Raw genomic sequence first — 25,840 nt, forward strand, 5'->3', positions numbered from 1 at the left:
GCTCATAAAATAAGGAAAGCGCCCATCAGAAGAAGCCTTCGGTCTAATAATAATGACCTGTGTCAACCCCCAACAAATTTTTAAGCGTTGGTGGTATTAACTTCAATTTTTGGGCACCCTTGGTTTGGAACGCCCTCCCGCTTCCTATGAAAAACTGTGTCCCTGAATATTTTTAAGAACCAACTTAAGACCTGACTGTTTGATGATGGAACAATTTAACTAATTTGTCCACCCCCCTCTGACTTCTTGGACATTAGAACCCAGCTGTACCAATGTTGTCTGCCTTTGTGAGCATTGAGGCCTGTGTGCAAAAAACACTATATAAAAACTAATATAGATAGAACATGAGGAGGCCAAAAAGTATCCACCCAGGTCAAATGGATTCCACCATGTGGAAACCTATTACACACACAAAGCAAACACCAGCTTAGACACATGGGCAAAGGAGAGTAGGTACCCTAAAACACTATGGGGTATATTTGGGGTACTCCTTCCTTAAGAGTCCTATGGACCCTTAAGTCGGTGAACGCAAAAACCAAGCCACTCTGGCCAGGCTTGGATTAAGACTGGCTAAGAGGAAAGAAAAGTCAAAACTCTGAAAAGCCAGTAAAACATAACAGAAGGCTACCACATCCGGTGCAAAAGTAGCTTCCTACCTAACATGCTGTAATCCCCCAATTGCTTTTACCTTTAATCATCAGAAGTACTGTGGGGGTGCATGTTCCGAACCTGTGAAAAGGCCACCTCCTTTTGTAACAAAGCGCTGGCCTGAATATACATAGTTTTGTGCATCTGTCAGCCGACATCCTTGGGGTTTTTTCGGCTGTTCTCATACGTGATGCATTGCTTGTCATTCATAAATAATCGTTTGTGTAAGGCTCCAAAGTGGCCCTAAAGCAAATTTTGCAATATTGGCAAAGCAACTAAAGACCTCCAAAATGATGATTGGAATCAAGACTTAACCTTCTGCAGGGGAGGTGCTGTCTTTAGAACAGAAAAGTAATATGGAGGAATATGATTGGGTGTGGTTGGACTTAAACTGTGCATGTAGAATTGTTGCTTGGGTGCTATGTGTTGTGTTCACCATTTGGCAATACCTCCTCTTTCGTAAGGTAATCTCCCTGACCCCATTGAATCTGCTTTGCCTACTTTGCCAAAAGGGGATTTTGACATGATTTTTTGTTGTTTTTGTCTGGTTTCCCCTTCTACCTCCTTTTATTTTCCCCACTTGCCCTCACTCAGTCTTCCCCCTGGTGTTTCAATACCTCTGATTCTTCTTAATATTATAGAGTGCTTAAGGCTGCTGTACTGGTGCTTTGTGAGGCCTTCACACTAATTTGTGTAGCTTTACATTCATTACAGACTGGAAATAAAATTGTATATTAAAAGTAATGGCCTTTAAAAGAAGAAAAGATACTCGACCCATAGGTTTTGCTTTTATTTGTGAAAATGAATGAATGGCACATGATCTGGCTGGCCCCGTGGGGCTATCCTAGTGGTTGTAAAATATGATGCAGAGGCCCATGATGAACTACCAAGACAGACAGGTGACAATTTCATTCTTAGGCCTTCAGTCTGCTTTGATTCATGATTCTGGGATGCCCTTCCCCTTATGTCAGTGGGGGGGGGGGTGTTTCTATAGCAACAGGCAGGCCCTAGCCATTGTGTGCAACTTTAAGCTTAAGTGCCACCCCCACTTGGCCTCTGTTATCATACTTACTCTTCTAATAGCACTCAACCTGTTGTCTCAAAGATGGGCGACGTTAGGAAATATTTTCTTTTCACTGCTTTATCTGCATGTACATCTATGGAATCCCTCAACCTTTTTGCTGTTTTGAAGCTGCCCTGACTTGTTGAGATAAGTGAAGCCGCCTTACTTCAGTGACCTAGCTCTAGCTCATCGGTTTTGGAGGCACTGATCCGTCCCTATGGCTATCAGTACAGGGGGACTCAGTCCACCATTGTGGAATTCCTTGTTAGTTTTGAAATGCACACTTTACCCTTCAGTGAGATGCAGTTGGAATACTTTGTGTCCCTATGTTTTTTTGTAACTTCGTGGTTAATTGAATGAAGTGTCCGAGATTGGCCGGTGGCAGCTGATATTTTTCAACCATGGTTTTTTTTTATATGCTTCAGTGCACTTTTGCATTTTACCACTTAATACCTCATTGAGTGCCATAAACTCAAATGGCTCTGCCACAAGACTTTCAACTGTCCTTTGGCCATGTTCTATTTTGCCCTTCTTCCTGCACTATCTCGGTCAGATTTGCCATGCATGGCGAGCCCTTTCCTGGCCAAAGGCACAGCTTTGCAGGGCCAGGTGTTGGTATGGGTTTGTGTCCAGGTGTTGTGACTGGTACTGTTTGGTTCCTGTCCACATCCTGGCCAAAGTGTCTGTTGCTGGGCAGATATTGTGGCTGGAGGATGTCAATGATTGGACCACTCCTGCCAGTTTTAATGACGGAAATCCTTACCATTGGTGGGCTTGTCTGCAACTCCAGCGTGAATCCAGGTTAAAAGGAGGACTTCAGCTGCCATTTTTAAGATTGTTGTTTGAGCCATGACCTCTGCATTGCAGCCTTTTAGCATTTTCATCTTCAACCGCCCAGAAAAGCCCTGTTCCTTGGAAACCTTTGAATTGTCCTGGAACAATCATGTGGGCTGATCAACATCCTCCTGGGCTACCTCACTGCATCAGTCTGCATCTCAAGGTTGGACATGGGACTCCACAGACCCTCGACCTGTGAAAAAAGTGGGTTTCCCTTGCAGTTACAGCTTTTCAGCACAAAAAGGCGCCTTGCAGGACCAGCTTCTTTGTTTCGCTATGAGGGTAGACTGCTCTCAATTTTTCAGTGGCACTTGCTGACAGCTGTCCTGGGGGTTTTCTGAGGGTAGTCTACAGCATGGTGGTTTTCTTTTTCATGCCATGGTGCAAATGTCCAGTACTGGGAACTGCCTACAGTGCAGGAGACTTGTTCAACCCCAATTTCTATTTAACACCTGACCCTGGTCCCCCCGCGCACTCCTCAATCAATGGCGTTGCCCTGGTCTTCCTTATTCACCCCCCACCCAAACTACATGGCCATGTTCCTGCTCTAACCCCCCCAGCACCAAATTAATGGCACACTGCATGACCCTTTGCCCCCCACCAAACTGTAGGGCCCTAGTACCCCCATGCCCTCCCGCCCCCTCAATGGCATGGCTCTGGTCGCTCATATCATTCCAAACCCCACCAATGGCATGGCCCTGGTCCCCACCTTATTCCATACTCCCTCTTCCCCCAATGGCATGGCCCTGACACCCCCCAGACAACCTCACCCCAACCAAACACTATGCCCCATGAACCCTACTCCCAACCAAACACAATGCCCGTGACTCCCATCCCCCTAACAAAAGGCCATCCCCATTACCCTCTCCACTACCTCAACTAAAGGACATCTCCATGAAAACCAACAAAAGGTCATCCCCATGACTGAGACAGGCATGGTATAAAGAGACACCAACTCAAAAGTAAGTTTGAAAATCTTTATTTATACACTTTGTTGGGTTGCTGGAATGTCTAATTGGCCCCAACTCTAAAGGGGTGGTTCCCTCAATTGATGCTTTGAAGGACCGTCTGTATGCAACTCTAAAACCAAAGTCTGTGTGTCTAAACCTATGCTTGCCCTCACTCTTAGACAAAATGTGTTCAAGGGTTTTCTTAAAGAAAAATGGTTAAAAATTCATGAAGTTTAAAAAACAAAAAAGAGAAAGCCACAGCTTGATTCAGGTAGTCTTACCAATAAGTGTAGTTCAAAATAGTTACTGAAAAGGTTGCCCTTGGAAACTTCCACATAGGGCTCTTGCCGTAAGTCAAGAGTTCACAATGTCGCTGGGTCTCTTGGGGCTCCAGTCACCAAGCTTCGATCCTTCTAGTTCCAAACCAAAAGACACAGTTCCTGTTAGGCCTCTCCGGGTTCCCTTCCCCGATGTTTAGGCCTCTCTTCACAATGTTCAACAAGGTCTGTGGTGGTACACTCAGGGTTCCCTTCCCCAACCTAGGCCCCACTGGTTTCACACAAATCTTCACCATGTCAAGATGCACCGTTTTAACAGTTCTTTCCATGGGGTAGTGTCAGACGCTGGTCTTTGGTTCTGTCCCTGCACGACCACTGACTCGTGACCCCTCTCTTTGTACAGTTTGTTCCTTTTTGGGCACTGTTCTTTCTTGTGCTCTTTTCACTCTGGCTTTGTTTCTTTAACCTTTCTCTTTTTATGGTGCACACCTGCACCCTTCTCTCCTTTCCTGTGCCTCCTCCTGACTTTTGTGCCCGTGGCACATTCTGCTCTTTGGTCGTGCACCCTTGCACCTTCCTTTCTTTGTATCGTGCCTCTTGCACTTTCCTTTTCAACTTGTGGATCTTTTGCACCCTCTTTTTCCTGCATTCTGGTCGCTCAGTTTTTTACTTTCTCTCTGTTATTCACTTTCTCAATCTGTCGGGTCGCTCGCACCCAGCTTCCTGCTTTGGGTTGCTTGCACCCTTACTTTACTGTCTTTCGCTTCATGCCCCCTTGCACACTCTGCTTGTTTCTTGATTTGGTTTCATTTCTGCTTACCACTTCATTTTCTGCTTTCAAGCTGTTGTTTCAGCTCCAGCCATCCTCTGGGCTCATCTCATTCACCTAGCGAGACTCACCCAGTGTTAGGTTCCCCTTTAGTCTACAAGCTAGGAAATGTCCTTGCATGCTCAGGGCAGGAGTGAGATGTAAGGAAACTAATCAATTTAGAAATAGTTGTTCCCTTGGAAATGCTAGCCCCATGTCAAGCTTTCCATAACATTCATATTGTAGGAGTAGGGAGTGACCCGGGCCCAAGATGGAGACAGTAACTCGTAGTGCTGATTGGTTCTTCAGCATCTCTGAGGTAGTTCGGAATCTTGACGGGTTCTAAACTGCCTTTCATTCAGACCTCAAGCTAAGAAGGTCACAGTTAACTAAGCTCCAGAGAAGAGCCTTAGGATGAAATTGTGAGCTGTACTAAGGAAGAAAAGACGGGCCGCTGCAGCAACTGAAAGCTAAGTGAATTCATATTTAATGAGGAGAAGCAAATTGAGAAACCTGTAAATATATCAATTTAAATACCCATGTTTAAGTTGATGGTGCTTGTAAATTGCTGCAAGAACTGTCATTAGCTACGCAAGTAATGTAATTAGTTTGCAACGTTTCGTTTAACACGGCATGCGTTATTAGTTCATGCGTGCGCGAAACTGACTTTCCATGCTTCTGCAGTCTTTTGCGGAGCCAGGAAAAGCTGAGCAGCCTGGACCTCATGACGCTTACGTAAAGTGTGCATTGTTAATGGACAATGAGAAAGCTGTTGTTTTTTCGTGTGAAATTCATCCCTCAACTGAAGCTGAGGTTTATCGCTTGCAAAAATAGGCAGCAGCGCAGAGTTTTCAGAGCAGCACGACCGAGAGACAGGTTCATCAGCATGCATAGAGTAACGTTTCACAAGTAAGCGACCAGCAGACTAATACTGAAAGTTAGTTGTGGAAGGTTGGACATCTACTCTTACCAGCAGAAATGTAGAACCATTTCTTTTCCTGAATTGAGGAAACAATAGTCATGGCAATATTTACTGCAGTGAAAGGATTTTAAAGATTACAGTGAGGAGCAATTTGCAGGCTCAAATCGGATCCGGTTCAGAGTGAGGCTAAAGACTATGGTTACAGAACAGTTGGAGTAATGAAAGTTCTAGTCAAAGGTTTTGGGCAAAGTTAAAAGGAGACAAGAGCAGCAATTTAACTCACTAGCTTTTCAGCAGGAGGCAAAGGCATACAGGTATTACTGGGTATCCATGATCAGTTCACATTGGAAAGATGAGCATTCTTTGGGGTACTGTTCAACCATCAATATGTTTGTTCACAGGTCAGAGTGAGTCATCGAGTGCGTGGTTCCAGCGGACGGCAAACAGGACCTGGTTTATTTTATCCACTTCCCCTTTCCCTCGTGGTTGCCAATCCTGCAGCTTTTATTTTGAAGATTGCATGGTCGGCGAACCTAGGAGGTCTGTGGGGCCATTGTGCACCTTGTGCAGGAAGAAAGAGCTGGGACCTTACACCCAGCAAGCAGCTCCCTAGGATATGGGGCGTGTGGTCCGTGTCTTACCACCTGCCCCTCAAACACCCCGGGACCGACACCCATCCCAGAGTAACGAGCACTGGCCTGGACACAGCCAATAAGCAGCACCTCACTTTCCTCCGGCTTCAGAGACACAGCTCTTTCACCACGCTGCGATCCCTCTGGTTCACCTGCCAGCGTCTGAGCGTCCCGTTCTCCACCAGTCCTCTCAGGCTTCTCGTGATGCTGCCTTCACGTTCCAACCAGCAATCCCAACTTGCTCGTACTTTTATGCCTGAAGTAATTGAGTGGAGTCAGGTGTAAATGGTTTGGGCTGATTGCCTGACCATGCCTAACTATCGGTGGGACAGTCTACTCGTGGACTATAGTTGTAGCAAAACAAAAGGTGAGTACTGGAAGGTTTTGAATAAATCATAACCATGGGCACAGCTATGGGCAACCCTCCAGACCATCGTTTTTCAGCCTGCCAAGCCATTACAGAAGGGGAAAAACCATATGCAAATCAGACTTGGTCCTACCCCAAAAGGGGCAGTCCAGCCCGAACTGCTAGGTCACATCCCTTCTGCATGAGACCACAAGCATCCCCAGACATGTTTTATCCTTGTTGGGTGTCATCAGTGAGGAGTAGCTTGGGTCTCTAGGCCCGGCAGACTCGGGACCCACGTCTGGGCATACCCGTCCCCCTCGGGGTGAATATAGTAGTAGGCCTCTCCCTGGATTCGTATGTCAACTTTCGGGAACATCTTCATTGATCTCGATCGCATCTTACTCGTCCCAGTACATGTTGGCAATGGGGAAGGGGATACAAGTCAAGATGGGGATTTATGTCCATAAATGACATTATTATAACGCGATTGGCAAAAGAGAGAAGGGAATCCCCTGACCCTGTTTTCATATAGTACTTTTTATTCTTTGTGTCAGATTACTCTCTATCCCAAACACCCTGACATTAGTACTTCCTATGATCTAAACTAGGTGAAGAGAAAGAAGTGTTGGGATTGGAGGTTTGCTGGCTGGCGAGGTGGAGTGCAGGCAGGCCTTTTCTGAACTTGTACTGCAGCTAGCGTGGCAAGGCTAAAATGCCTTCCGGCAAAAAGCCTTTAGCCATACAAGCAGCATTGGGGCGGCACATGCACTCCGTTACTCTTAAGAGTCACGTAGTGGATGCACTAAACCAATGGATGGTCAGTATTTTTCCAGACCCGTTAAGGTAAGCAAAGACTTTCCTAATGGATGGGGGCAGTTGCTGCTTGCATGCCACCCTCCATTAGGAAAGTCTTTAACGCTTGCGGATCGGGAAAAACAACATGCTGGGCTGCACTTTGCCCGCGGGCTGTATGTTGTGCACCTGTGCTCCAAAGTATTCCCTAATTGAATCGGAGTGTGGGCAGGGTGTGTGTGTGTGGGGGGGGGGGGGGTTAATAATAATTAGCATTTATGCAGTGCTACGAACCCTCGGGTATCTGAGCGCTGCTTATTACCCATGGTGCCTGGTGCTCATTTATCGACCTCGGAAGGATGAAAGGCTGAGTTTGGCCCTGCCGGGATTCAAACCTGCGTCAGCAGGCTCTGCACAGATGTCAAAGCGAGCACTCTACTCGCTGTGCTATCGGACCAGCATGGAACATTCTTGTTCCTACCTCCCAGCTCCGACATCCTGCATTCGGTTTATGCCCTTGCCTGACTGTGATCGGTTAAGGTCTGGTCATGTATCCTCCCTTGGTCGTCACCTAATATGTTGGTTTGGGAGAGGGTCTCCCGAAAACTTTACTTAAATGGTTCTTCAACTTTAAAACTCTTCGGCTGCCTGTTGACTTTACTGACACTTGTTCACACTTTCTTGAAGACTCATTGCCTCGCCCTCCTTTTGGCAATTGTTACTCTAAGGGCACTAGGCCCCATCTCTTCTAGCAAGGGAAGGACTCGGAATAGTTTAGAAACTGATAATTATAAGGTTGTGTAACTCCTTTATTCCTTACATATTTCTTCTCTAAATTGGTTACTACTTATCTCGTTCTTTCTTCACTCACTTTTCTACACCACCGTTATCTACTGCTGGTATCACTGTCCTTAAAGGTAAAGTGTGGGTGCTTTGTGGCTGGAGCACCCGAAAAGTGAATGTGTAATAGTAGTGTATGCTTACCTGTGGTTTTTAATTTCGAGTTCAAGGCCTAAATAATTTTATTAATTCTGCCTAACTTGTGTTATTAGGTATACTGTGTCCTTAACTGAGCCCTTCACCACTCTCTCACTCCAAGTGTAGGCCTTATTTCCCAGACACGCTACCATGAAACACTTGTGTATAGGCGCATTATAAATGCCATATCATACATCATATCATGATGGAGATTGGCTAGACAATAGTGTTGTTCCCTGTTCACTGCAATAGGATGACCTCCATCTATCCGCAGGGCTGATTCAGAAAATCCATCCTAACAGGTGGCATGAGCTGTTTTTAGCAGGTGTTTGCATGGAAGTCAATGGGAAGGACAATGGACTTGGTGCAAGGGGTAACATGTGTCCAAGGCGTATTGCACCCTTGTACTCCAGGTTATAAAAGGCATGTATCACTAACTACAGATATGAAACACAAATCTTTAATGTGGGTGGCACAATGTCAATTAAATGAAAGCTGAACAAAGGATTTCAGAATGTATAAGTCAATTATGTGCAGCGTTTTCATATCAATTGTTACTCTGTCCAAGCCTGCATAGGATATACTCGCCCTGATTTCCCCAGAGAAGTTACACTAGCATTGATGGACCATAGCCTCGACCCACAAACCAGCCTACATATTGAATCGGAGAAGTAGAGGATCACAAGTTTGACTGTATAGGCTAAAACGCTACGAATTAGCATAGTTACTATGGTGAGTACCTTACCCTTCAAATCTCCAGTCTTAATCCAGGTACAATTACCAGCCAGGGCAGCGAAGGGACGCTGTCAATAGAGGACATATGAGATCCATTAATAATGGGTTCATCATAGAAAGAGGCAACCATGCAATCATGTTTTTAATCCGTTGGGTATATCTGCTTTCAATTTGTTTCATTCTACAGCAGTTTACCAGATGAATCTATTAAAGATTGCTTCTGAAACAATTCTTACCATCTCTTTCTTAGGTTACTCTGCCGTCTGGTAATATGAATCCAGTCATGCAAAAGGAATCAAATGCATGTATACCAGTGGGCACAAAGCTGTTGGAGAATTCTACATGTCTACAACCTGCACCGCCTAAAGCTGCTTTATTGAATACTAAATCTATTGCAGCTGGCCAATTAATACCAACTGGCACCACCACACGAAGTGAGGATGCTGCATCTGTTAATGGTGATTTTGTATCTCTGGATCACAGCCAGCTCAATGTTGCTCCACCTGAAAGTCATGATGCTGGACTATCCTGGGCAAATGGAGGCATCTGCACACAACCAAGTGGTGGATATTCTGATGGCGATCGGACACTAGCTAAAAATGATGGCACATTACCCACGCTGCCAGATGCCCTTTCAGCTTCTTCATATTATGAACTGCACCATGATGATCCGTATGTACCCTATGAATATCATTTAAATGTTTTTCATATTCCTGCAGAGGTTGGGTTTAGAACATTGAAAATGTTAATGCTGTTGGTCTTTAACTTGTTCAACAAAAACATCTTTGAAACCTAGTCCATCCCAGGGGTTAAAATTTCAAATCGCAATTCAGTAGCCAAGCGTAAAGGCACTCTTCCGTCTCACTTTTCCATATGCACACAGTATACCTTTTGTTACTCGCCAAGAGTGAATTATCCACTCGCCAATGGCTAGTACCGTAAGCAAATTTGCAGGCCTGGTTCATTCGATATCATGACTTGCATAAGTGATTTCATATGTTTTTCAATCTTTTAATTTGCTCAATGTTTTTCTTTGTTAACTTAACATCATTTATTCCAAATAGAACTTCGAAGCCCTCACACACCCTAAATCCTTTTAATGTATGTGTTGTAAGTGTAGTAATTCAAGTGGAAGCTCAGCTAGCCTCCTCCCTGGGTCTTTGCTCCCCACAAAGAACGCTTAGTAGTTGGTCTGCTTGTTTCTGAAGCTCTTGAGCCTGCTGCCTAGCCTACAGTGTCTGCAATGCTCTGCCTCACTCGGGCTCTGGCAGGTGCCACTTAGACAGGTGCCTGTGTCCAGCGAACCTTCACCTTCCATGGGCCCATCCTGAGCTTGAGCCTCTCACAACACTGAGTCCCACCATCAGAAGGCCATTAAACTCCCTTGTGGAATCCATGTTCCTTTTTACAACCCCTATCTCTTCTGCAGCACGTGCGCTAGCACTACAAAGCATGCTGCACACTTGATGGAGAGTCCTTTCTATTTGACTTATTATCAATTCTATAGCAAAACACATTTGAATTCCATGCAAGCCTGGATCACATAGCCATACAAATTTTATAGCAAGTTTGTGTTGACTTTTGGGGTCTGATGTGTAATAGTTTGAGAAAGTGACTGGTGTCATTTAAGACCTTTATTGTACAACACCAGTTCTTTTCCACAGGGATACATTTTTTGTGCTAAATACTTAAAGGGCTCAGTGAGTGTTCTTCTTCGTTAAGTCCTTGGTAGTGGAGCCCAAGAGGTTGACCCCCAGGTATTCCGACTCCTTGATTCTCAGTGCACGGCCAACCCAGATTTCACACCTGAGATGGCCTTCACCAGCATGCCCTACCTGAGATTGATTCCAGATAATTGGGATGTTGCTTGTCCACCGTTATCACGCAGATGTTAGTCGCAAATGGTGCAATTTATACATACAAATATTTCATATGGGATTCTTGGCCCGAGGATTGATAAAACACCATAACAGCGGTACATGACTATGCTAGTGGCAGAGGGGATTTTTCTAGGCCTTTGCGGGACGAGGTTTAGAGGAAGCAGGTGACTTATTCCTGGTTGTTAATTGTATGGTAACCATCAACATGTTGGTGCTAGGATTTTCAGAAGCCCTACTGATGAAGGGTTCTGAGAAGTCAACATTAGCGGACCATCAAAGGTTGACTATAAAGGTTGTCCCGATACCTCACGTGTTAAAGCAGCTGAGCAGTAAGACTTTGACTAAGAGGATTTGGAACTGGTGTAAAGTACAGATAACATACCCAAGGGTTTGTCAAGCAATACATAGTCCACACAGATAATGTAAAATGACACTTATATAACTGATGACTGCATTAAGCTACAATACTGCATGTGAGCAGGAAACCTAAAAAACATATACACAATTTGTTTGGTGCCCAATACACACACAACACACTTTAGAATGAATACAGTTGTAAGTGAATACTGTTAAAATGACCTAAAGTGAGTTGAAAAGAAAAGATGTTGCATGCCTTTATGAAATAAGGCAGCAATTGTTTACAGTAAGTAAACATCTTCGGGTAATCCCACAAGTTAGCGAACCCACAGGACGCCTCTGAGTTGTGACCCCTGGACTCCATGTGCAGGTCTGGCTCCAGGAAGGCTTCTCTTATTGGCAGAGAGCAGCAATGTCCAGGGCCAATGATGAATGTACTGCAAATTTCATAGCACCAGTCTGCTTTAGATCCAGGCAACAGAAGCCGTCTCTCAGGAAGTTGGATGTCAGCTACATGTCCTCTAAGGTTGTGGATCTGTTAAGCCTTACTTGCTCAAAGGAATGAGGCCCTGTGGTAGTATTCCACATTGAAAGAGCAGAGATTTGTCTTGTGCAAGATAGCTTGGGCATTGGCTGTCATAGCAGCAGTCTTCTGGCGTCTGTGTGTGGATTCTTGTGCTTCAGATTTTTGGCTCCATTGGTAGAATAACTGAATGGCTCCTGATCCTTTAATACCCTACCAGTAGACCTGCACCCGTCAAACTCTGGTTGGCTATTCAATTGTGGACATCCAGCCCAGGCACAGCTATCCCCTCACCCAAGGTTTGGAATATGTACTGGGCTGTCTATAGCCAGCCACTTGCCCGGCCATAGCCTGCAAAGTTGAATGGCCATTTTCTTCCCCTTTTTAGAAGAAAGACCAACAAATGTACAGTGGTGCACACATTTGAGGCTTTAAAATGACTAGGCATTTTCAGCACTGTTGTAAACAAGTCTGCCATGCAGTAAACCAAGGTAGGTGAACGAGAGTGAATGCAAAAAGGACAACATAATGGGGCCACTTCCACCAGGCTGGGCTTTCACTGTCATGATCTCTGCTTCCAAAAGGTCAGGGTTTTCCCAACTCCCTTGGAAGCAGATCCATAACCCAGGTTCCGAGTGCCAACCAGTCCCAATTGGGACCTTTTGGAGCCAGTCCTGGCGCCAGTGGCACCAGGCTCATAAATATGCCCAGTCCCAGCGCTGGAAGCGCCGGGCTCATAATGCTTGGGTGGACTTACCTGCAGCAGACCATGCTGCTTACTTGCCTGCCAGTTGAGCCTCTGATCCTCTTCTGTTTGGAACTACTTTTCCTGTTGGGTGGGGCAGGAGCCACTCCCTAAATTCAGAACACTGGAACTCTTCTGGAAAGCAGGAACTCTTTTCTTACCTAGGCGTGGCTGTGGAAGGAGACACCTAAGCACTACAGGAGGCTATTTAAACCACACCCGATGGATGAATCTTGCTTTGCGTTATTCTGCATCCTCTGCAGCAGAACCCTCATCGTGTCTTCTGCATCTGATCCTGGGCCTAAGGAAAAAGGCTTACCATCCTGAATCCAGTCTTCAGCAACACCTATAAAGACAAGAAAGAACAGGTTAGCATTACGGTCTTCAGTGACAGCGCTTCACTTACCTGGTCCATCGGCTGTTACCAACGCCTCGCGCTGCATTCCGGCATCTGAAAGACAAAGGCTTACCTACTCTTCGTGCGCTCCAGAGGTCTTCGCACTGCATTCCGGCATCTGAAAGACAAAGGCTTACCTACTCTTCGTGCGCTCCAGAGGTCTTCGCACTGCATTCCGGCATCTGAAAGACAAAGGCTTACCTACTCTTCGTGCGCTCCGGAGGTCTTCGCACTGGATTCCGGCATCTGAAAGACAAAAGCTTACCAACTCTTCGCACGCTCCGGAGGCCTTCGGCGCTGCATCCCGCATCTGAAAGACAAAACAAGGTGCGTTTAAAGACATTGGGGAACTTTAATACTCACGTACCATTACTCCTTTCCACATCTAACCCAGTGGGTATTCCGGCACCCTGCAGCCGCTCCAAACTTGTACCTGCAAAATAAAAAGACAGAGCGCATCGTGAAGCAGGCAACAAGCGCTTACTTACGTGCTTCCAGGCGCTTCCATTCATCACACGGGCTCCATCTTCAACTCACTTCAGCCCGTCATCCGCCATCGCCGGAACCCTGCAAAAACAAGAGACATCATTACTAAAGACTTTTAAAGACATTAGAATTACTCGAAACTTACAGTTCGTGCAGTAAACGACGGACAGCAGTCCTCTGAAGTCAAGAGGCCTGCTCCCCTTATCCAGTGAAGAAACTGGTTACAGCACCCTGCCCCGAGGCAGATGGAGAGCACGGCGTTCACTTACCTAAGACATCTTACCCTTCGAGTCAGACATACAGTGCACAGAGGTCCAGCCCAAAGAGCCAGCCGTGTGTTACACATCACCTTTGAAGATACGGTATACGCCCAGTCAAGACCGGCGCCTCTACGGGAATCGTTACATTCACAAGAATGGGAAAAATGCCCATGCAGTCACAAGAAAAGCTTAACTTGGTTCTCCTTCACTCCTATTCTTGAGAGGGTGGTAGTGGTACTGCACCATTAACTTCTGTGGGGGACATGGTCCATTTCCACTGGTGGCATTAGGACTAACTAGTGCCCCTAAAACTGAATGAGTGAAGTACGAGTGAGTTTAAAAAGGACCTCACTTGGGAAGCTAACCATGGTCCACCTGCAAAGGTTTGAGATGAGTCTTAACTCTCTTGGCAACTGGGAAAAGCAGATAGGCTGAGACTTAAGATGTCAATGGTATGGTGTGAGGTACAATTGACAAACTTGTGAGCTTGACAAGTATTAATTTGTCTTTGTAGAGAACTCCAAAAATATTTGCTTCTCTTTATTCAGAAACGTGTGCATTAAGTAAAGACTGAAAACGCACGCACACACTACAAAACTGGAGAGCTGTGAGTGCAGTTACAGAATGAGGGACTCAGAACTGGCAACACAGGGTGTTCTGGTGTTATGTGGGGCTGTATTGGGGAAATTAAAGGACCTGTGCCAGTCATGCTCAGTGTGGTGGCATGGTAGAAATGAACTTGTAAGCCTGCCGGGGGGGTGGGTTGGGGGTCAGGCAAAGCAATGAGCGTTTGCGGATGGTTGATGAAACTGCCAACGGTGAGGGGGGATGGATACGGCAGGGTTGAGGAAGAGACTAGAGGATGGGTGAGGAAGTACACTCATGTGGCTGGGGTGAAATTGGGCTGAGCCCTTCTCTGCCGCCAAAGGGGTCGTCCTGCTCCCGAGTAAAGACGTTTCGGAAGAATGTTTAACTCCTTTCCCATTAACATTGGGGATCTTCGTACTTCATCCTTTTCTAGGACTTATGATTTTCAGGCCAACCTCTACATTTCTTCTTTAGGGTCTTCTCTAGTTCTCCTTGTGGTCGTTTGCTGCCAAATCTGCTTCTGTTTGGTAGAACTGGGACTTTTGTTGGATTCCTTCCTTTCACTGATTCTTCATCTTGGATATCTATCTTCCAGTAAATCTGCTCTTCTGAAACTTTTCCCCCAATTGGGAGGCGCAGCGTGGCTTTACCCGACACATCTATGTACCCCGCAGCAGATATGGCGCCTGGGCCAGTATATATTAAGACACAGCATCACATGACCTTAGTTCATTTTTTCCACACACTCTGCTTTCTTCAGGGACTCTACTTTGTCTTTTGAAGATTTACTGTTTCTCGTCGCTCGACGATGAGCTGAATCAGTCAGGTCATGGGGTTTTAAACCCTGTGTTGAATGCAAACGCCACAGGATCTGTCTTTATTGCCTCAGTGAGAGGCATGACATGCAAGATTACGGGTTATGTCAGTTAATTGTGAGGGTGTAGAAGAAGGAAACTAAGAGGGGTGATGGTGTGAGCTAAAAACTTTTACTTTATTAATAAAGAAACCTATCCCTCTCTGTTTAAGGGGCATGCCCTGACACAATTTAAGAAAATGTAGTGGTCCATCAGAATGTCAAAAGAAACGTTCTACCCATCCTCAGAAAACCATCTAATGCAGCCCTAACGCTAGAAACATAACTTTTATAACTAAAGTAAAGCTCTTGTTTCCTTCACCAGGAGAATGACTCCTATCTCATGGTTAACCCTTCAGTCTTATAAAATGTACGAGTAATTCCTTCAGTGTTAAACTACGATAGACCAAGGGAATGGCGTCCTTCTCCTGGTCCTTCTGTAAAAGCTCTACTTTTCTTCAAGGAATTGAGTAGAAAACTTGAATTGGTCTTTGTCCTTCCAGGACGTATAAAAGTTGTCTTATTAGTGTTACTCACCTGGTCTCTGCGGAGGCGTTGGGGCATGGTTGCCGCCCTCCCAGGAATTAGATCACCCCTGTCAGGCCTCTCCCTCTTCAGATAAGCTGTGAGCAGCGACAATTGGTGACACTGCTCCTGCGTGGATATGAGAGAAGGTGAGTGTGCTGATCTGTGACTATTGTACCTCTCAAACTCTTCTCCCCATGGTATGGTTTCTGTGAGCATGTACCGGCCCATAAGGCTCACCTGTTAGTTATTGATGAGCTCTGGCATGGCAGCTACTTCTGGCATGGGCGCTTGTCGATGGGACCTAGTTCCTTCACTGATCTCTGGTAAGTAATAGTCCAGTCCAGCTGCGACTATGCTTCTCCTGGTTTCCCTTTCTGTTTTCTTTCTCTTCTCGTTTTAATGTCTTTGTATTATTGTTCCCAATATTGTCAATTCCTGAATGTTTCTCTTCTGTTTTCTTCCCAATAGGTGGAAATGTGGCCCAAAAGCAGCTGTGGAGCACGGGATGCGGCCAGGTGGAAGATGGATGAATCTGCAATGTCCGACAGCAGGTAAGTGATTTTTTTAAGGAAAAGCACGATGTTCGGTGGTAGCACGACCTTAAACTGAATGTCTTTTGTGTCTAACCTTGTCTTTCGTTTTTCCTTGCAGGTGCTGCTGTTGCAGACGGAGCGCGTCGTGCTGCGGTGCCAAGATGAAGATTCAGTGTTCCGGAAGATTTGAAGATGAATTCCAGGATCAACGAAGACACGCCCAGGTGAGAGCAGATTTCCCCAGGTGGTAATTATGATGGCAGGAAGCAGGATTTCCAAAGGTAAGTCTGATCCCAGGCGCCGGTGAGCGTTCCGCTGCATGGAAGTGCAGAATAACATGAAGCGTCTGCCTCGGGGATCGGAGCAGCTTACATAGCCGCGATCGTGGGCACGCACACTAGGCTTGGCTTACCTGCCACACCCCGCCACTCCTAGAGAGTCAGCAAGTGCAAGGCAACCCAATAGCAGCAGCCACACCCAAGAGTACACATGGGGCTGCTTTAGTGAATGGAAGTTCCCATGTTAAATGCACTTTGCACCCAAAATGAGGTGCTATGTCCATAATAAAACAATCTTGTCGCAAATAAATGTTCTTGCTTACTGTTATTGAGCCTGGCGCCAAAGGCACCAGGACTGTGTCCATATGCGCCCCCTGTGTATGTGGCCCTTTAATGTTTGCGTTCTCGGCCCGATGACCATGACAATTAGGCTTACACTTTACTTTCTGGTGAGGGATACTATTCCCAGGGTTCTCTGTTTTTCTCCCCTATGTCTTCTTACTGGTTTCTCCAAAAGGAATATCTTGATGAGGGAGAGGTCTCCCGAAGGACTCTAGTTTTCTAACTGTATTTGATATACCTGTACCACGAGAGAGAGGGCTTCTGTAACACTCAGTCGTTTTATTGGTATTAGATGGACCACCGCGACAAGGGAGATGGCACCGGAGGCACTCTATTGCTCTATTTGTTGGCCCACTGCTCAGAGGGTGTTGACTCCTGCTGCATTTGTTCCATTTGTCGACCCCACCCGGTCTTCTCACTGTTCTCGTTAAATGTGGTATTTTTGGGACATGGCTCCGGTCCTTCATGGGGTCACAGGCGCCCATCTTCTTTCTTCCTGCACTGCTCCACGGCATGCTGGTGGTCTCGGCGTTGTTTCCGGATCCAAGGGTCCACCTCTTTGCGGTCACGCCACCCCCAAGTGGGTCGGCTCCCAGGACAATTCGGCAGCGTCCTGTCATTCTGACGAGATGATTCTTCTTCACCTTCGGCCTTCCCAGCTTGAACTTCCTGGGTTTGGTTTGCGTACTCCAGTCTTCTGCGATGTCTCTTCTGGTCCTTTCTTGCTTTCTGTTTTATATTGTCTCTGCCCTTGCATGACATCCACAACATTCACTAAAGTCTCTTTAGTGTTCCTGATTCCTCCCGTGGGCCACCTTGTTACAGTGCTTGATTGTGTTCGCATACTGCAATTCCATATGCTTCCCTTGATCTTCCTCGTCCCAGGATATTTTACATTTGGCATAGTCACACCTTTACAATAACTCATGGTTCCACTATCAATGGTCGGAGAAATGTCTATCATGGGGCTAAGGGGGTTGTATGACAGGATTTTAGGGAGGCTTTTCCCCAGGTGAATGTCCTTCTCCAGCATGGGGTCTGGCATGGATTCACATGCTCATGAATATTCCCCGTCGTCAGGCTGGGAATCCTCGGTAAAGAAAAATCAGTATCAGTTTTGTTTCTGATCTGTCTTTCTTAGTAACCAATCACTGATCTCTGGGTCATACTGCCCCCAGCCAATGACTGCCCTCTCTAAGCCCCGCCCCTGGCAGCCATCCTCAGATTTTTACCGCACGCTCAAGTGTTGGGAGTCCTCGTGTTTAGCTCGAGTTTTTTTTACTGCTTTTTCAGGAGAATTTCTTATTTTTTCGGTTTAATCGAGCCTCAAGCTCCACCGTTTCTACTTCCGATAACAGGGACCCGTTTCGGAATTCTTCTACACCCCTCAAGGGTGAAGTTTTCGTCGAGTTTACACTTCTTGGAGGATTCCGGAAGTTCTGCAGCCTACTTCGGAACGGATCACACGCACCCCGACGGAGGAGCCAGAACCAGGCCTGTTGGGAAGCCCTCTGAACAAGCGGAGGAGAGTCCACCCCGCTCCGCCCTTCGTGCCTGCGAGACCGGTGGACCCCCTCATCCCCCTCGCCGGGAGAGGATACGGCGACGGACGAAGACAGCGGCAATGACACAGCGGACATCCCGTCGTGTCACGCCCCGCGGGCGCCCCCAGCCGACGAGGTTGGCTCTTTCCACGCCATGACAACCAGGGCATCCGAGCTCTTCCAGCTCTGCCCTGAAGAACAGAAAAAGGAGGGGTTTCTGTACCAACGACGAGAGGCTAAGAGGAAGACGGTGCTCGCGGTGCCTTTACTCGACATCTGGGACGAGGGGCTTGCTGTCCTCAAGAACCCTGCCACGACACCCGCCAAGAGGGACAGGTACGAGAAGAAGTACCGAGTCCCCGATGCCGCCCCCTTGTGCCTCAGGGCCCAGCCCACGCTGGACTCGGTCGTCTCGGCAGCGGCTAAGAAGGCAGCGGGCGCGGCAGCTTCCACTTCCCCGCCGGACAGCGAGGGCAAGAAGTTGGACTCTATGGGACGACGAGTCATCTCGTCGGCGGCCAATGCCTTAGCTATCGTGGCCCGCTACGACAGGGAGCTCTGGTTCAAGATAGCTCCCCTGCTAGATTTCCTGCCTGATGACACAAGGGCAGAGGCCCTAGAAATTCTGCAGGAGGGCGAGGTGGCGTCGGATCACGCCAGAACGGTGGCGACGGACATTGCTGATACTGGATTTCGCCAACTGGGCAACGGAGTTTGCCTCCGACGACGAGGATGGCTCAAGGCGTCAGACTTTCGCCATAACGTCCAGACCAGAGTGTTGGACATGCCGTTCGACGGCAACAACCTCTTTGGTAAGGCGGTGGATGAGTCTCTACAGGCCATCAAGACCGACTCGGAGACGGCCCGGGGCCTTTGGGTGCTTCAGCAGCGACGGCCCTTTCGGAGCCCCGGAGGCAGACAGGGTGCCTCCGAAGGATCCAGCGGTGGCTCCTCCACTTACTGCCAGGCGGCCCGCTCCTCTTCCCAGGAGGCCTACAGAGGTCGCGGCAAGCAAGGGGGTTCCTGCCGTCGTCGTCAAGGCGGTTAGGCCGCTTCCAAGCAAGACTGACCCGGCCGGGTTGTCGGGCCCCCACCGAAGCACCCCGGTGGGAGGCCGGCTGACGAAGTTCGTCAGCGTGTGGGAATCCATCTCCACCGATCGTTGGGTGTTGGACACCCTGGCCAACGGGCACTCGCTGGAATTCCTAAAGAAGTGCCCTCGCATTCCTCCCGTGGCCAGGAAGGAGAATCACGTCCCTCAACTGCTGTTGGAAGTAAAGGCGATGCTCAGGAAAGGTGCCATCGAGCTCGTCCCCAGGAGGCTCCGGGGCTCTGGAGTGTACTCAAGGTACTTCCTCGTCAGAAAGAAGACAGGCGGTTGGCGCCCCATCCTGGACCTGCGTCGGTTAAACAAATACATCAAGGCGCAGAAATTCAGGATGGTCACCCTCCAGCACGTGCTGGGACAGCTGTAGGAAGGCGACTTACTATCGTCGTTGGACCTGAAGGATGCTTACTTCCACATCCCCATTCTAAAAAGGCACAGGAAGTTCCTCAGGTTCGTGGTTCAGGGACACCACTACCAATTCGGAGCCTTACCGTTCGGATTAAAGTCGGCACCCAGGGTTTTCACCAAGTGCCTGGCACCAGTGGTGTCGCGGCTGAGCCTGCAGGGGATCCACGTCTACCCCTACCTGGACGACTGGCTAATCTGGGCAAGGTCAAGGGAACTCGCCGTTGATCATACGGCGAGGACCGTCCGGTTTCTTACGGAGCTGGGGTTCGCCATCAACTACCCCAAATCCCACCTGGTTCTATCGCAAGTAGCACTGTTTTTGGGGGCGAAGGGACCAGGACCATACTGGGCAGGGTGCGGCGCCTGTTAGCCACGGACGTGGCCAGGGTGAGGTCCATCAGGTCTCTTCTCGGGATGATGTCCTCATGCATCTACCTTGTCCCACTTTGCAGACTTCGGATGCGTCCGCTACAGGAGTTCCTCGACACCCGCTGGCTTCAGGCGAGGGGCTGCTTCGAGGACAGGATCCCCCTCGACGAGGAGTTCCGTCGGGCGATCCTATGGTGGGGCACCCGGGCTCACCTCACGACGGGCACAGACTTTCAAACCCTGGCGTTTCAGGAGACGGTGACTACGGACGCCTCTATGGAGGGTTGGGGGGGGGCCCACACCGTAGATCTCCATGCAAGAGGCCTTTGGCTCCCAGAGGAGAGGTCTCTTCACATCAATATCTTGGAACTCCGAGCAGTGTTCTGGGCGCTCAAGTCGTTCCTCCCGTCCCTCAAGGACAAAGTGGTGAGGATCTTCACCGACAACACCACCACAATGTTCTACATACGGAAGCAGGGGGGCACCAGATCCTGGGCCTCCTTGGATAGGGCTGGGGATCTGTGGCACTGGGCCGTCGCCCAGGGGTTGTTTCTGGTTCCCTTTCACCTGGCAGGAATAAAAAACACCATCGCCGACTCACTCAGCAGGGAGATGCGCTCGTGCCACGAGTGGGAACTGCACCAGGATCAAGTGGATCGACTCTTCCAACGATGGGGCAAACCCCAGATCGACCTGTTCGCGACGGCAACGAACTCCAAGTGCCAGAGGTTCGCCAGCAGGTTCCCACAGCTGAGGAGCATGGGCGATGCTTTCTCGTTCCCTTGGGACGGCCTGTTTCTATACGCGTTCCCTCCATTGCCATTGCTGCTCCGCCTCATCAACCAGCTCAAGAAATCCAGGTGCAGGATGATCCTCGTCGTATCGGCGTGGCCGAGGCAGGTCTGGTTCCCGGACCTTCTGGACTTGTCAACGTTCCCACCAGTCAGGCTGCCGGCGGACGCAGATCTTCTCTTCCGAGAAGGAGGTGCCATTCTCCACCACGACCCACAGTCGCTGAACTTGCAGGCCTGGCTCCTGCAGCACTAGAGTTTGGAGGGTCTGATATCCCGGCTGATTGCAGAGAGGTTCTTGCAAAGGCCAGGGCGTCCTCAACTCTTAAGAGTTACGGTCATAAATGGAAGAGGTTCTGTGTCTGGTGCCGTGCACAGATTATTAACCCTCTGTGAATTACGGCCCCTCAAGTGCTGCCGTACCTGCTGTTGCTGGCCAAAGCTGGACTGGCTTACGCCTCCATAAAAATACATCTGGCTGCCATCTCCCGATATAGCAGGACAACGGGACAGGCGTCCTTGTGGTCTCATCGCCTGGTGAAGGATTTTATGAAGGGACTATTCCGATCCTTCCCGCCGGTGAAGGCTCCTGCCCCGGCATGGGAGCTTAATGTGGTGCTGACCAGGCTCATGGGGGCCCCATTCGAGCCTATGCATTCAGCGCCTTTGAAGTTCCTGTCATGGAAGACAGCGTTCCTCGTGGCCATCACCTCTGCATGACGAGTGGGAGAGATTCAGGCCCTATCTTGCAAGCCTCCGTGCTTGACTTTTCATGACACAAGGGTGGTGCTGAGGAGGCACCCCCCTTCAGGCCCAGGGTGCCGTCGGACTTCCACCTCAACGAGCCCTTGGTGTTTTCTTCCCGTCGCCTTCGACGCCCGCCGAGAGAACTTTGCACTCGCTGGATGTAGCTAGAGCGCTGAAGTTCTACGTGGACCGCACGAAGAGTTTTCGGAAGACGTCACCTGTTTGTGAACTTTGGGTCTGTGAATCAAGGGAAGACTTCCATTTCCAGATGGCTCTCCGGCTGCATCATGCTTTGTCACCGGTTGGCAAACTGACCGCTGCCCGGCCGTCCGAGAGCCCATTCGACCAGAGCGATCGCTGCTACCACGGAGTTCCTGTCTGGTGCGCCCATGCTGGACATCTACAGGTCTGCTACGTGGAGGTCGACGGACACCGTCACAAGATTCTACTGCGTCGATCAGGACTCCAGGGAGGAGTCCAGGGTCGGCCAAGCAGTACTGCGCAACCTGTTCGCTTAAGGTGAGCCTGGTGAGGAGGTAAGGGATGCTTAATGTTGAGTTGTTGTATTGCTTAATGTTGAGCCTGTTGCCGCCTCCCGTGGATGTGCATGTGTATACTGCTATGTATTCGTTTATTTATGAGCATGTGAATCCATGCCAGACCCCATGCTGGAGAAGGAACAAGTTACTTACCTGTAACTGTTATTCTCCAGCATGGGTCTGGCATGGATTCACTTGCGAACCCTCCCACCTCTCTGCGGATCTTCACTTGGTCATACTGCCACTTGGCGTGCTACCAAATCTGAGGATGGCTGCCAGGGGTGGGGCTTAGGGAGAGGGCAGTCATTGGCTGGGGTCAGTATGACCCAGAGATCAGTTATGGGTTACTACTAAGAAAGACAGATCAGAAATGAAACGGATACTGATTTTTTTTCTTTACTGAGTATTCCCAGCCTGACGACGGGGAATATTCATGAGCATGTGAATCCATGCCAGACCCATGCTGGAGAAAAACAGTTACAGGTAAGTAACTTGTTCCTTCTCCCCAGGAGGGGAGTTCCCTCCCTATGAGGTCCTCCCACAAATTACCACCTTTAGGTAGACTATTGGATAGCAGACTCACTTCCCTAGTCTGATGGGAAAGGCCTCCCTTCTGGGAAGCAGTGACGAGACCTTGTGAATAGTCTCACACTGCACCCCAGTGCGCTTCATGACCTGGAGGGGAAATTGTTCACCTTCCTCTGCAAGGAAAACAGACGACAAACTGAGTCTAATAGATTCCTTCCTCCATGGGTTCCTCATTCAACAGCTGAACAAGAGCTGATCTTCAGAAACATTCCACCACTAGGGGGCGCTGCCAACATCTACACACCCCTTGCTGGATATGACGTTGAGCCAGTATATATGGAGGCCCTGGGACCTCTTCTTTTTTCCTTGCACTCTTTGGGTTAGACACTATTTTGACAAAATGACCAACCCTGTGAAGGCCTCTGCTTTTAAATCTGGTGTGGATTGTGGCTGGCAGATGGTGGTGTCGGATCGCCTTCGCATTTGTTTGTATTGCTTTAGGGAGAAGGCATGTAGTCTACTATTGTGGGCTGTGCCAATCCATGCATTCAAAGTCTCTCCAGGAAAGGGATTAACTCTTAACCTACCTCCACAAGGAGTCCAGTGTGGGCGCATGGTGTCGGTTGGGGTTGCTCTGCGCAACTATAGGACGACAGGCCTCCCGCGAAGAAAGACCAGAAGCAGCGCTGCATGAGGTCTTACTCCCATGGCGGTTCTTCACGTATTTCTTCTCTGGAGAGTCATCGCTCTAGAGCCTCCCTGGAAGTAGTGCTGCTGGTACAGTTGCCTACCCAATTCTCCACCCCGGAGGAATGGGAGAACTTATGCTTGAAATCTTTGCAAAAGACCCGGTGCAGACTGCTTCAGCCATGGCACTGTCAGATTCTATGGGACCCACCGCAAGGACATATACCAGCAGGGCAAAACTCTGGCACGCCACCGGGCTCAGGCCAGCACCCCAAGGATGATGTCTCCCAGAGCAGGCAGGCACCGCCTTTGGGCACCAATGCCTCTGTGCCGGTCCCACCCTTGCCTTTGTCACTGGTGACAGAAACCCATCTGAAATATTCCCTTCTCCTCTATGAAGATTTGGGATGGAGCCCTTGTTTTACTTTACGTTATTCTATTTATATAGCGCAACCATGGACCCTTATGGCGCATAACAATACGGACAATGAAAAACAGAGGGGGGAATAAGTCGGGTAGGATGGGTCAAGGCTCGGAACCGGTCCGAGAGGAGAGGCGCAAAATGTCACGTCCGATCAAGTTACGAGAACAGCCATGTTTGAATCTTTTTCCTGAAAAGATTCAAGGAGGTCATGCCACGTAGCTTGGAAGGGAGAGAGTTTCAAACCTTTGGGGCTGCAGCAAAAAAGGCTCAATTTTTGGCCTCCTTTGTTCTACATCTAAGTGAAACCAGCAGGTCTTGATTATTGGAATGAAGGGATCTGCCATTGACCTTTTTTACGGATGAGGTTTTGCAAGTACAGGGGCAAAAGGCTGGATCTGCATTTAAATGTCATGACCACAAGGCGGAAGCGAATTCGTGCTTCAACCAGGGAGCCAGTGGAGAGCCCCCTCGCTGCTGAGACGTGGTCACGGCAGGGAGACCAACGATGATTCTAACTGCTCCATTCTGGACAGCTTGAAGTCTGTTGGTGTCCGTTGTAATTAGGCCCACCGGTGTACTGCTACAATAATCTATCTTGGAGCAAAGAATGTCTCTCTATGGTGGCAGTGTTATCCTGGGAAATAAAAGGTCTCGGGTGCGCCAGCAGCTTCACATAATAAACAGCTGCTGAGACGAGGCAACGTGAGTCCTCATTTTCAGTAGTTGGTCAAGCGTAACCCCTAGGATTTTTACTTTCGTCTTTGGGAAAGTTTCACATCACCAAGAATAAAGCAACAATAGTCAAGGTCCAGTTATGCCAGCATCAATGGGGTACGTATAATCAACTCTGTTTTAACTCTGTTGAGGGAGAAGTTATTACTGTCAATGCATTTCTCTATCAGAGAATAGACTTAAGTTCATTTTCATCTGAGGCATGAGAGCCAGTCAGCAGCATGGCACATTGAGTGTCATCCGCATATTTGGAAAACATGACCCCTTTCTGCTCCAGAACAGCAAACAAGGGAGCCATAAAGATGTTATAAAAACATCGGGAGATGCATGCCCCCTGTGGTACCCCCAAAGTCAACTGCCACTGGAGCGACCTCCGCCTCCTCCACAGAGACCCTACTTTCTCTATTGGCTAAAAAAGATCCAATACATTGAGCTGCGAGGGGTGAAAGATTGGCCACGTCCACCATTCTGGACACCAGAATGGCATGGTCAACAAAATCGAACGCAGCTGACAATTCCAGTGATATTAAGAGAGATGGAGATTCTTTGTCCAATCGCTCCAAAAGTCTTGATTTCAATTCCAATAATGACGTCTCGGTTAAAAAAAAAACCTATAAAGCCTGATTGGTATAGGTTCAGGATGGGGAATTCATTGTTTTGAAATTTGATTGGATGCAATATGATCAAGAATTTTCAATAAGGACCTATTAGATATAGGCCTATAATTAAGAAGGACCTCTGGATCAAGGCCAGGTTTTTTCAAAATAGGGGTGACCCAGGCTTTTTTTTTTTATTATATATATCAACTGGAACATACCCTTCTAATAAGGAAGAATTAACAAATTATAGCATCCAAGAGGGCTGGGGGGCACGATTTAATTATTATTGAAGAACACCGGTGTTACACTCACCTGGTCTCTGGTGGCGTTGGGGCACGGTTCCAGCCCTCCCTGAACTTGAATCATCCCCTTCAGGCCTCTCCCTCAGTAGAAAAGCTGTGAGCGGTGGTACTTGGTAATACTGCTCCTGCGTGGAGATGAATGTGAGTGCGCCGATCTGTGATTGTTGTACCTCTCGAACCCTTCACCCCAAAGTACGGTTTCTGTGAGCATACACCGGCCCATAAAGGTCACCTGTGATTTATAGAAGATGAGCTCTCCTTCCTGCTACTTCTGGCAGGGGCGCGTTGAATGGGATCTTG

At 48.3% G+C, this 25,840-nt stretch overlaps 1 protein-coding gene across 4 annotated transcripts in view; it reads left to right on the forward strand.

Moving 5' to 3' along the window:
- Positions 1-25,840, forward strand: part of BUB1 (BUB1 mitotic checkpoint serine/threonine kinase) — a 1,594,853-nt gene that overhangs the window by 340,280 nt on the left and 1,228,733 nt on the right. For all 4 annotated transcript variants that reach the window (XM_069606846.1, XM_069606848.1, XM_069606845.1 and 1 more), the window contains one exon: positions 9,243-9,664. In XM_069606846.1, coding sequence (XP_069462947.1) covers positions 9,243-9,664 — 422 coding nt within the window. The remainder of the gene's footprint in view (positions 1-9,242; positions 9,665-25,840) is intronic.

The sequence above is a fragment of the Ambystoma mexicanum genome, chromosome 4p, assembly GCF_040938575.1.
Source record: "Ambystoma mexicanum isolate Mex_15411 chromosome 4p, UKY_AmexF1_1, whole genome shotgun sequence".
NCBI lineage: Eukaryota > Metazoa > Chordata > Amphibia > Caudata > Ambystomatidae > Ambystoma > Ambystoma mexicanum.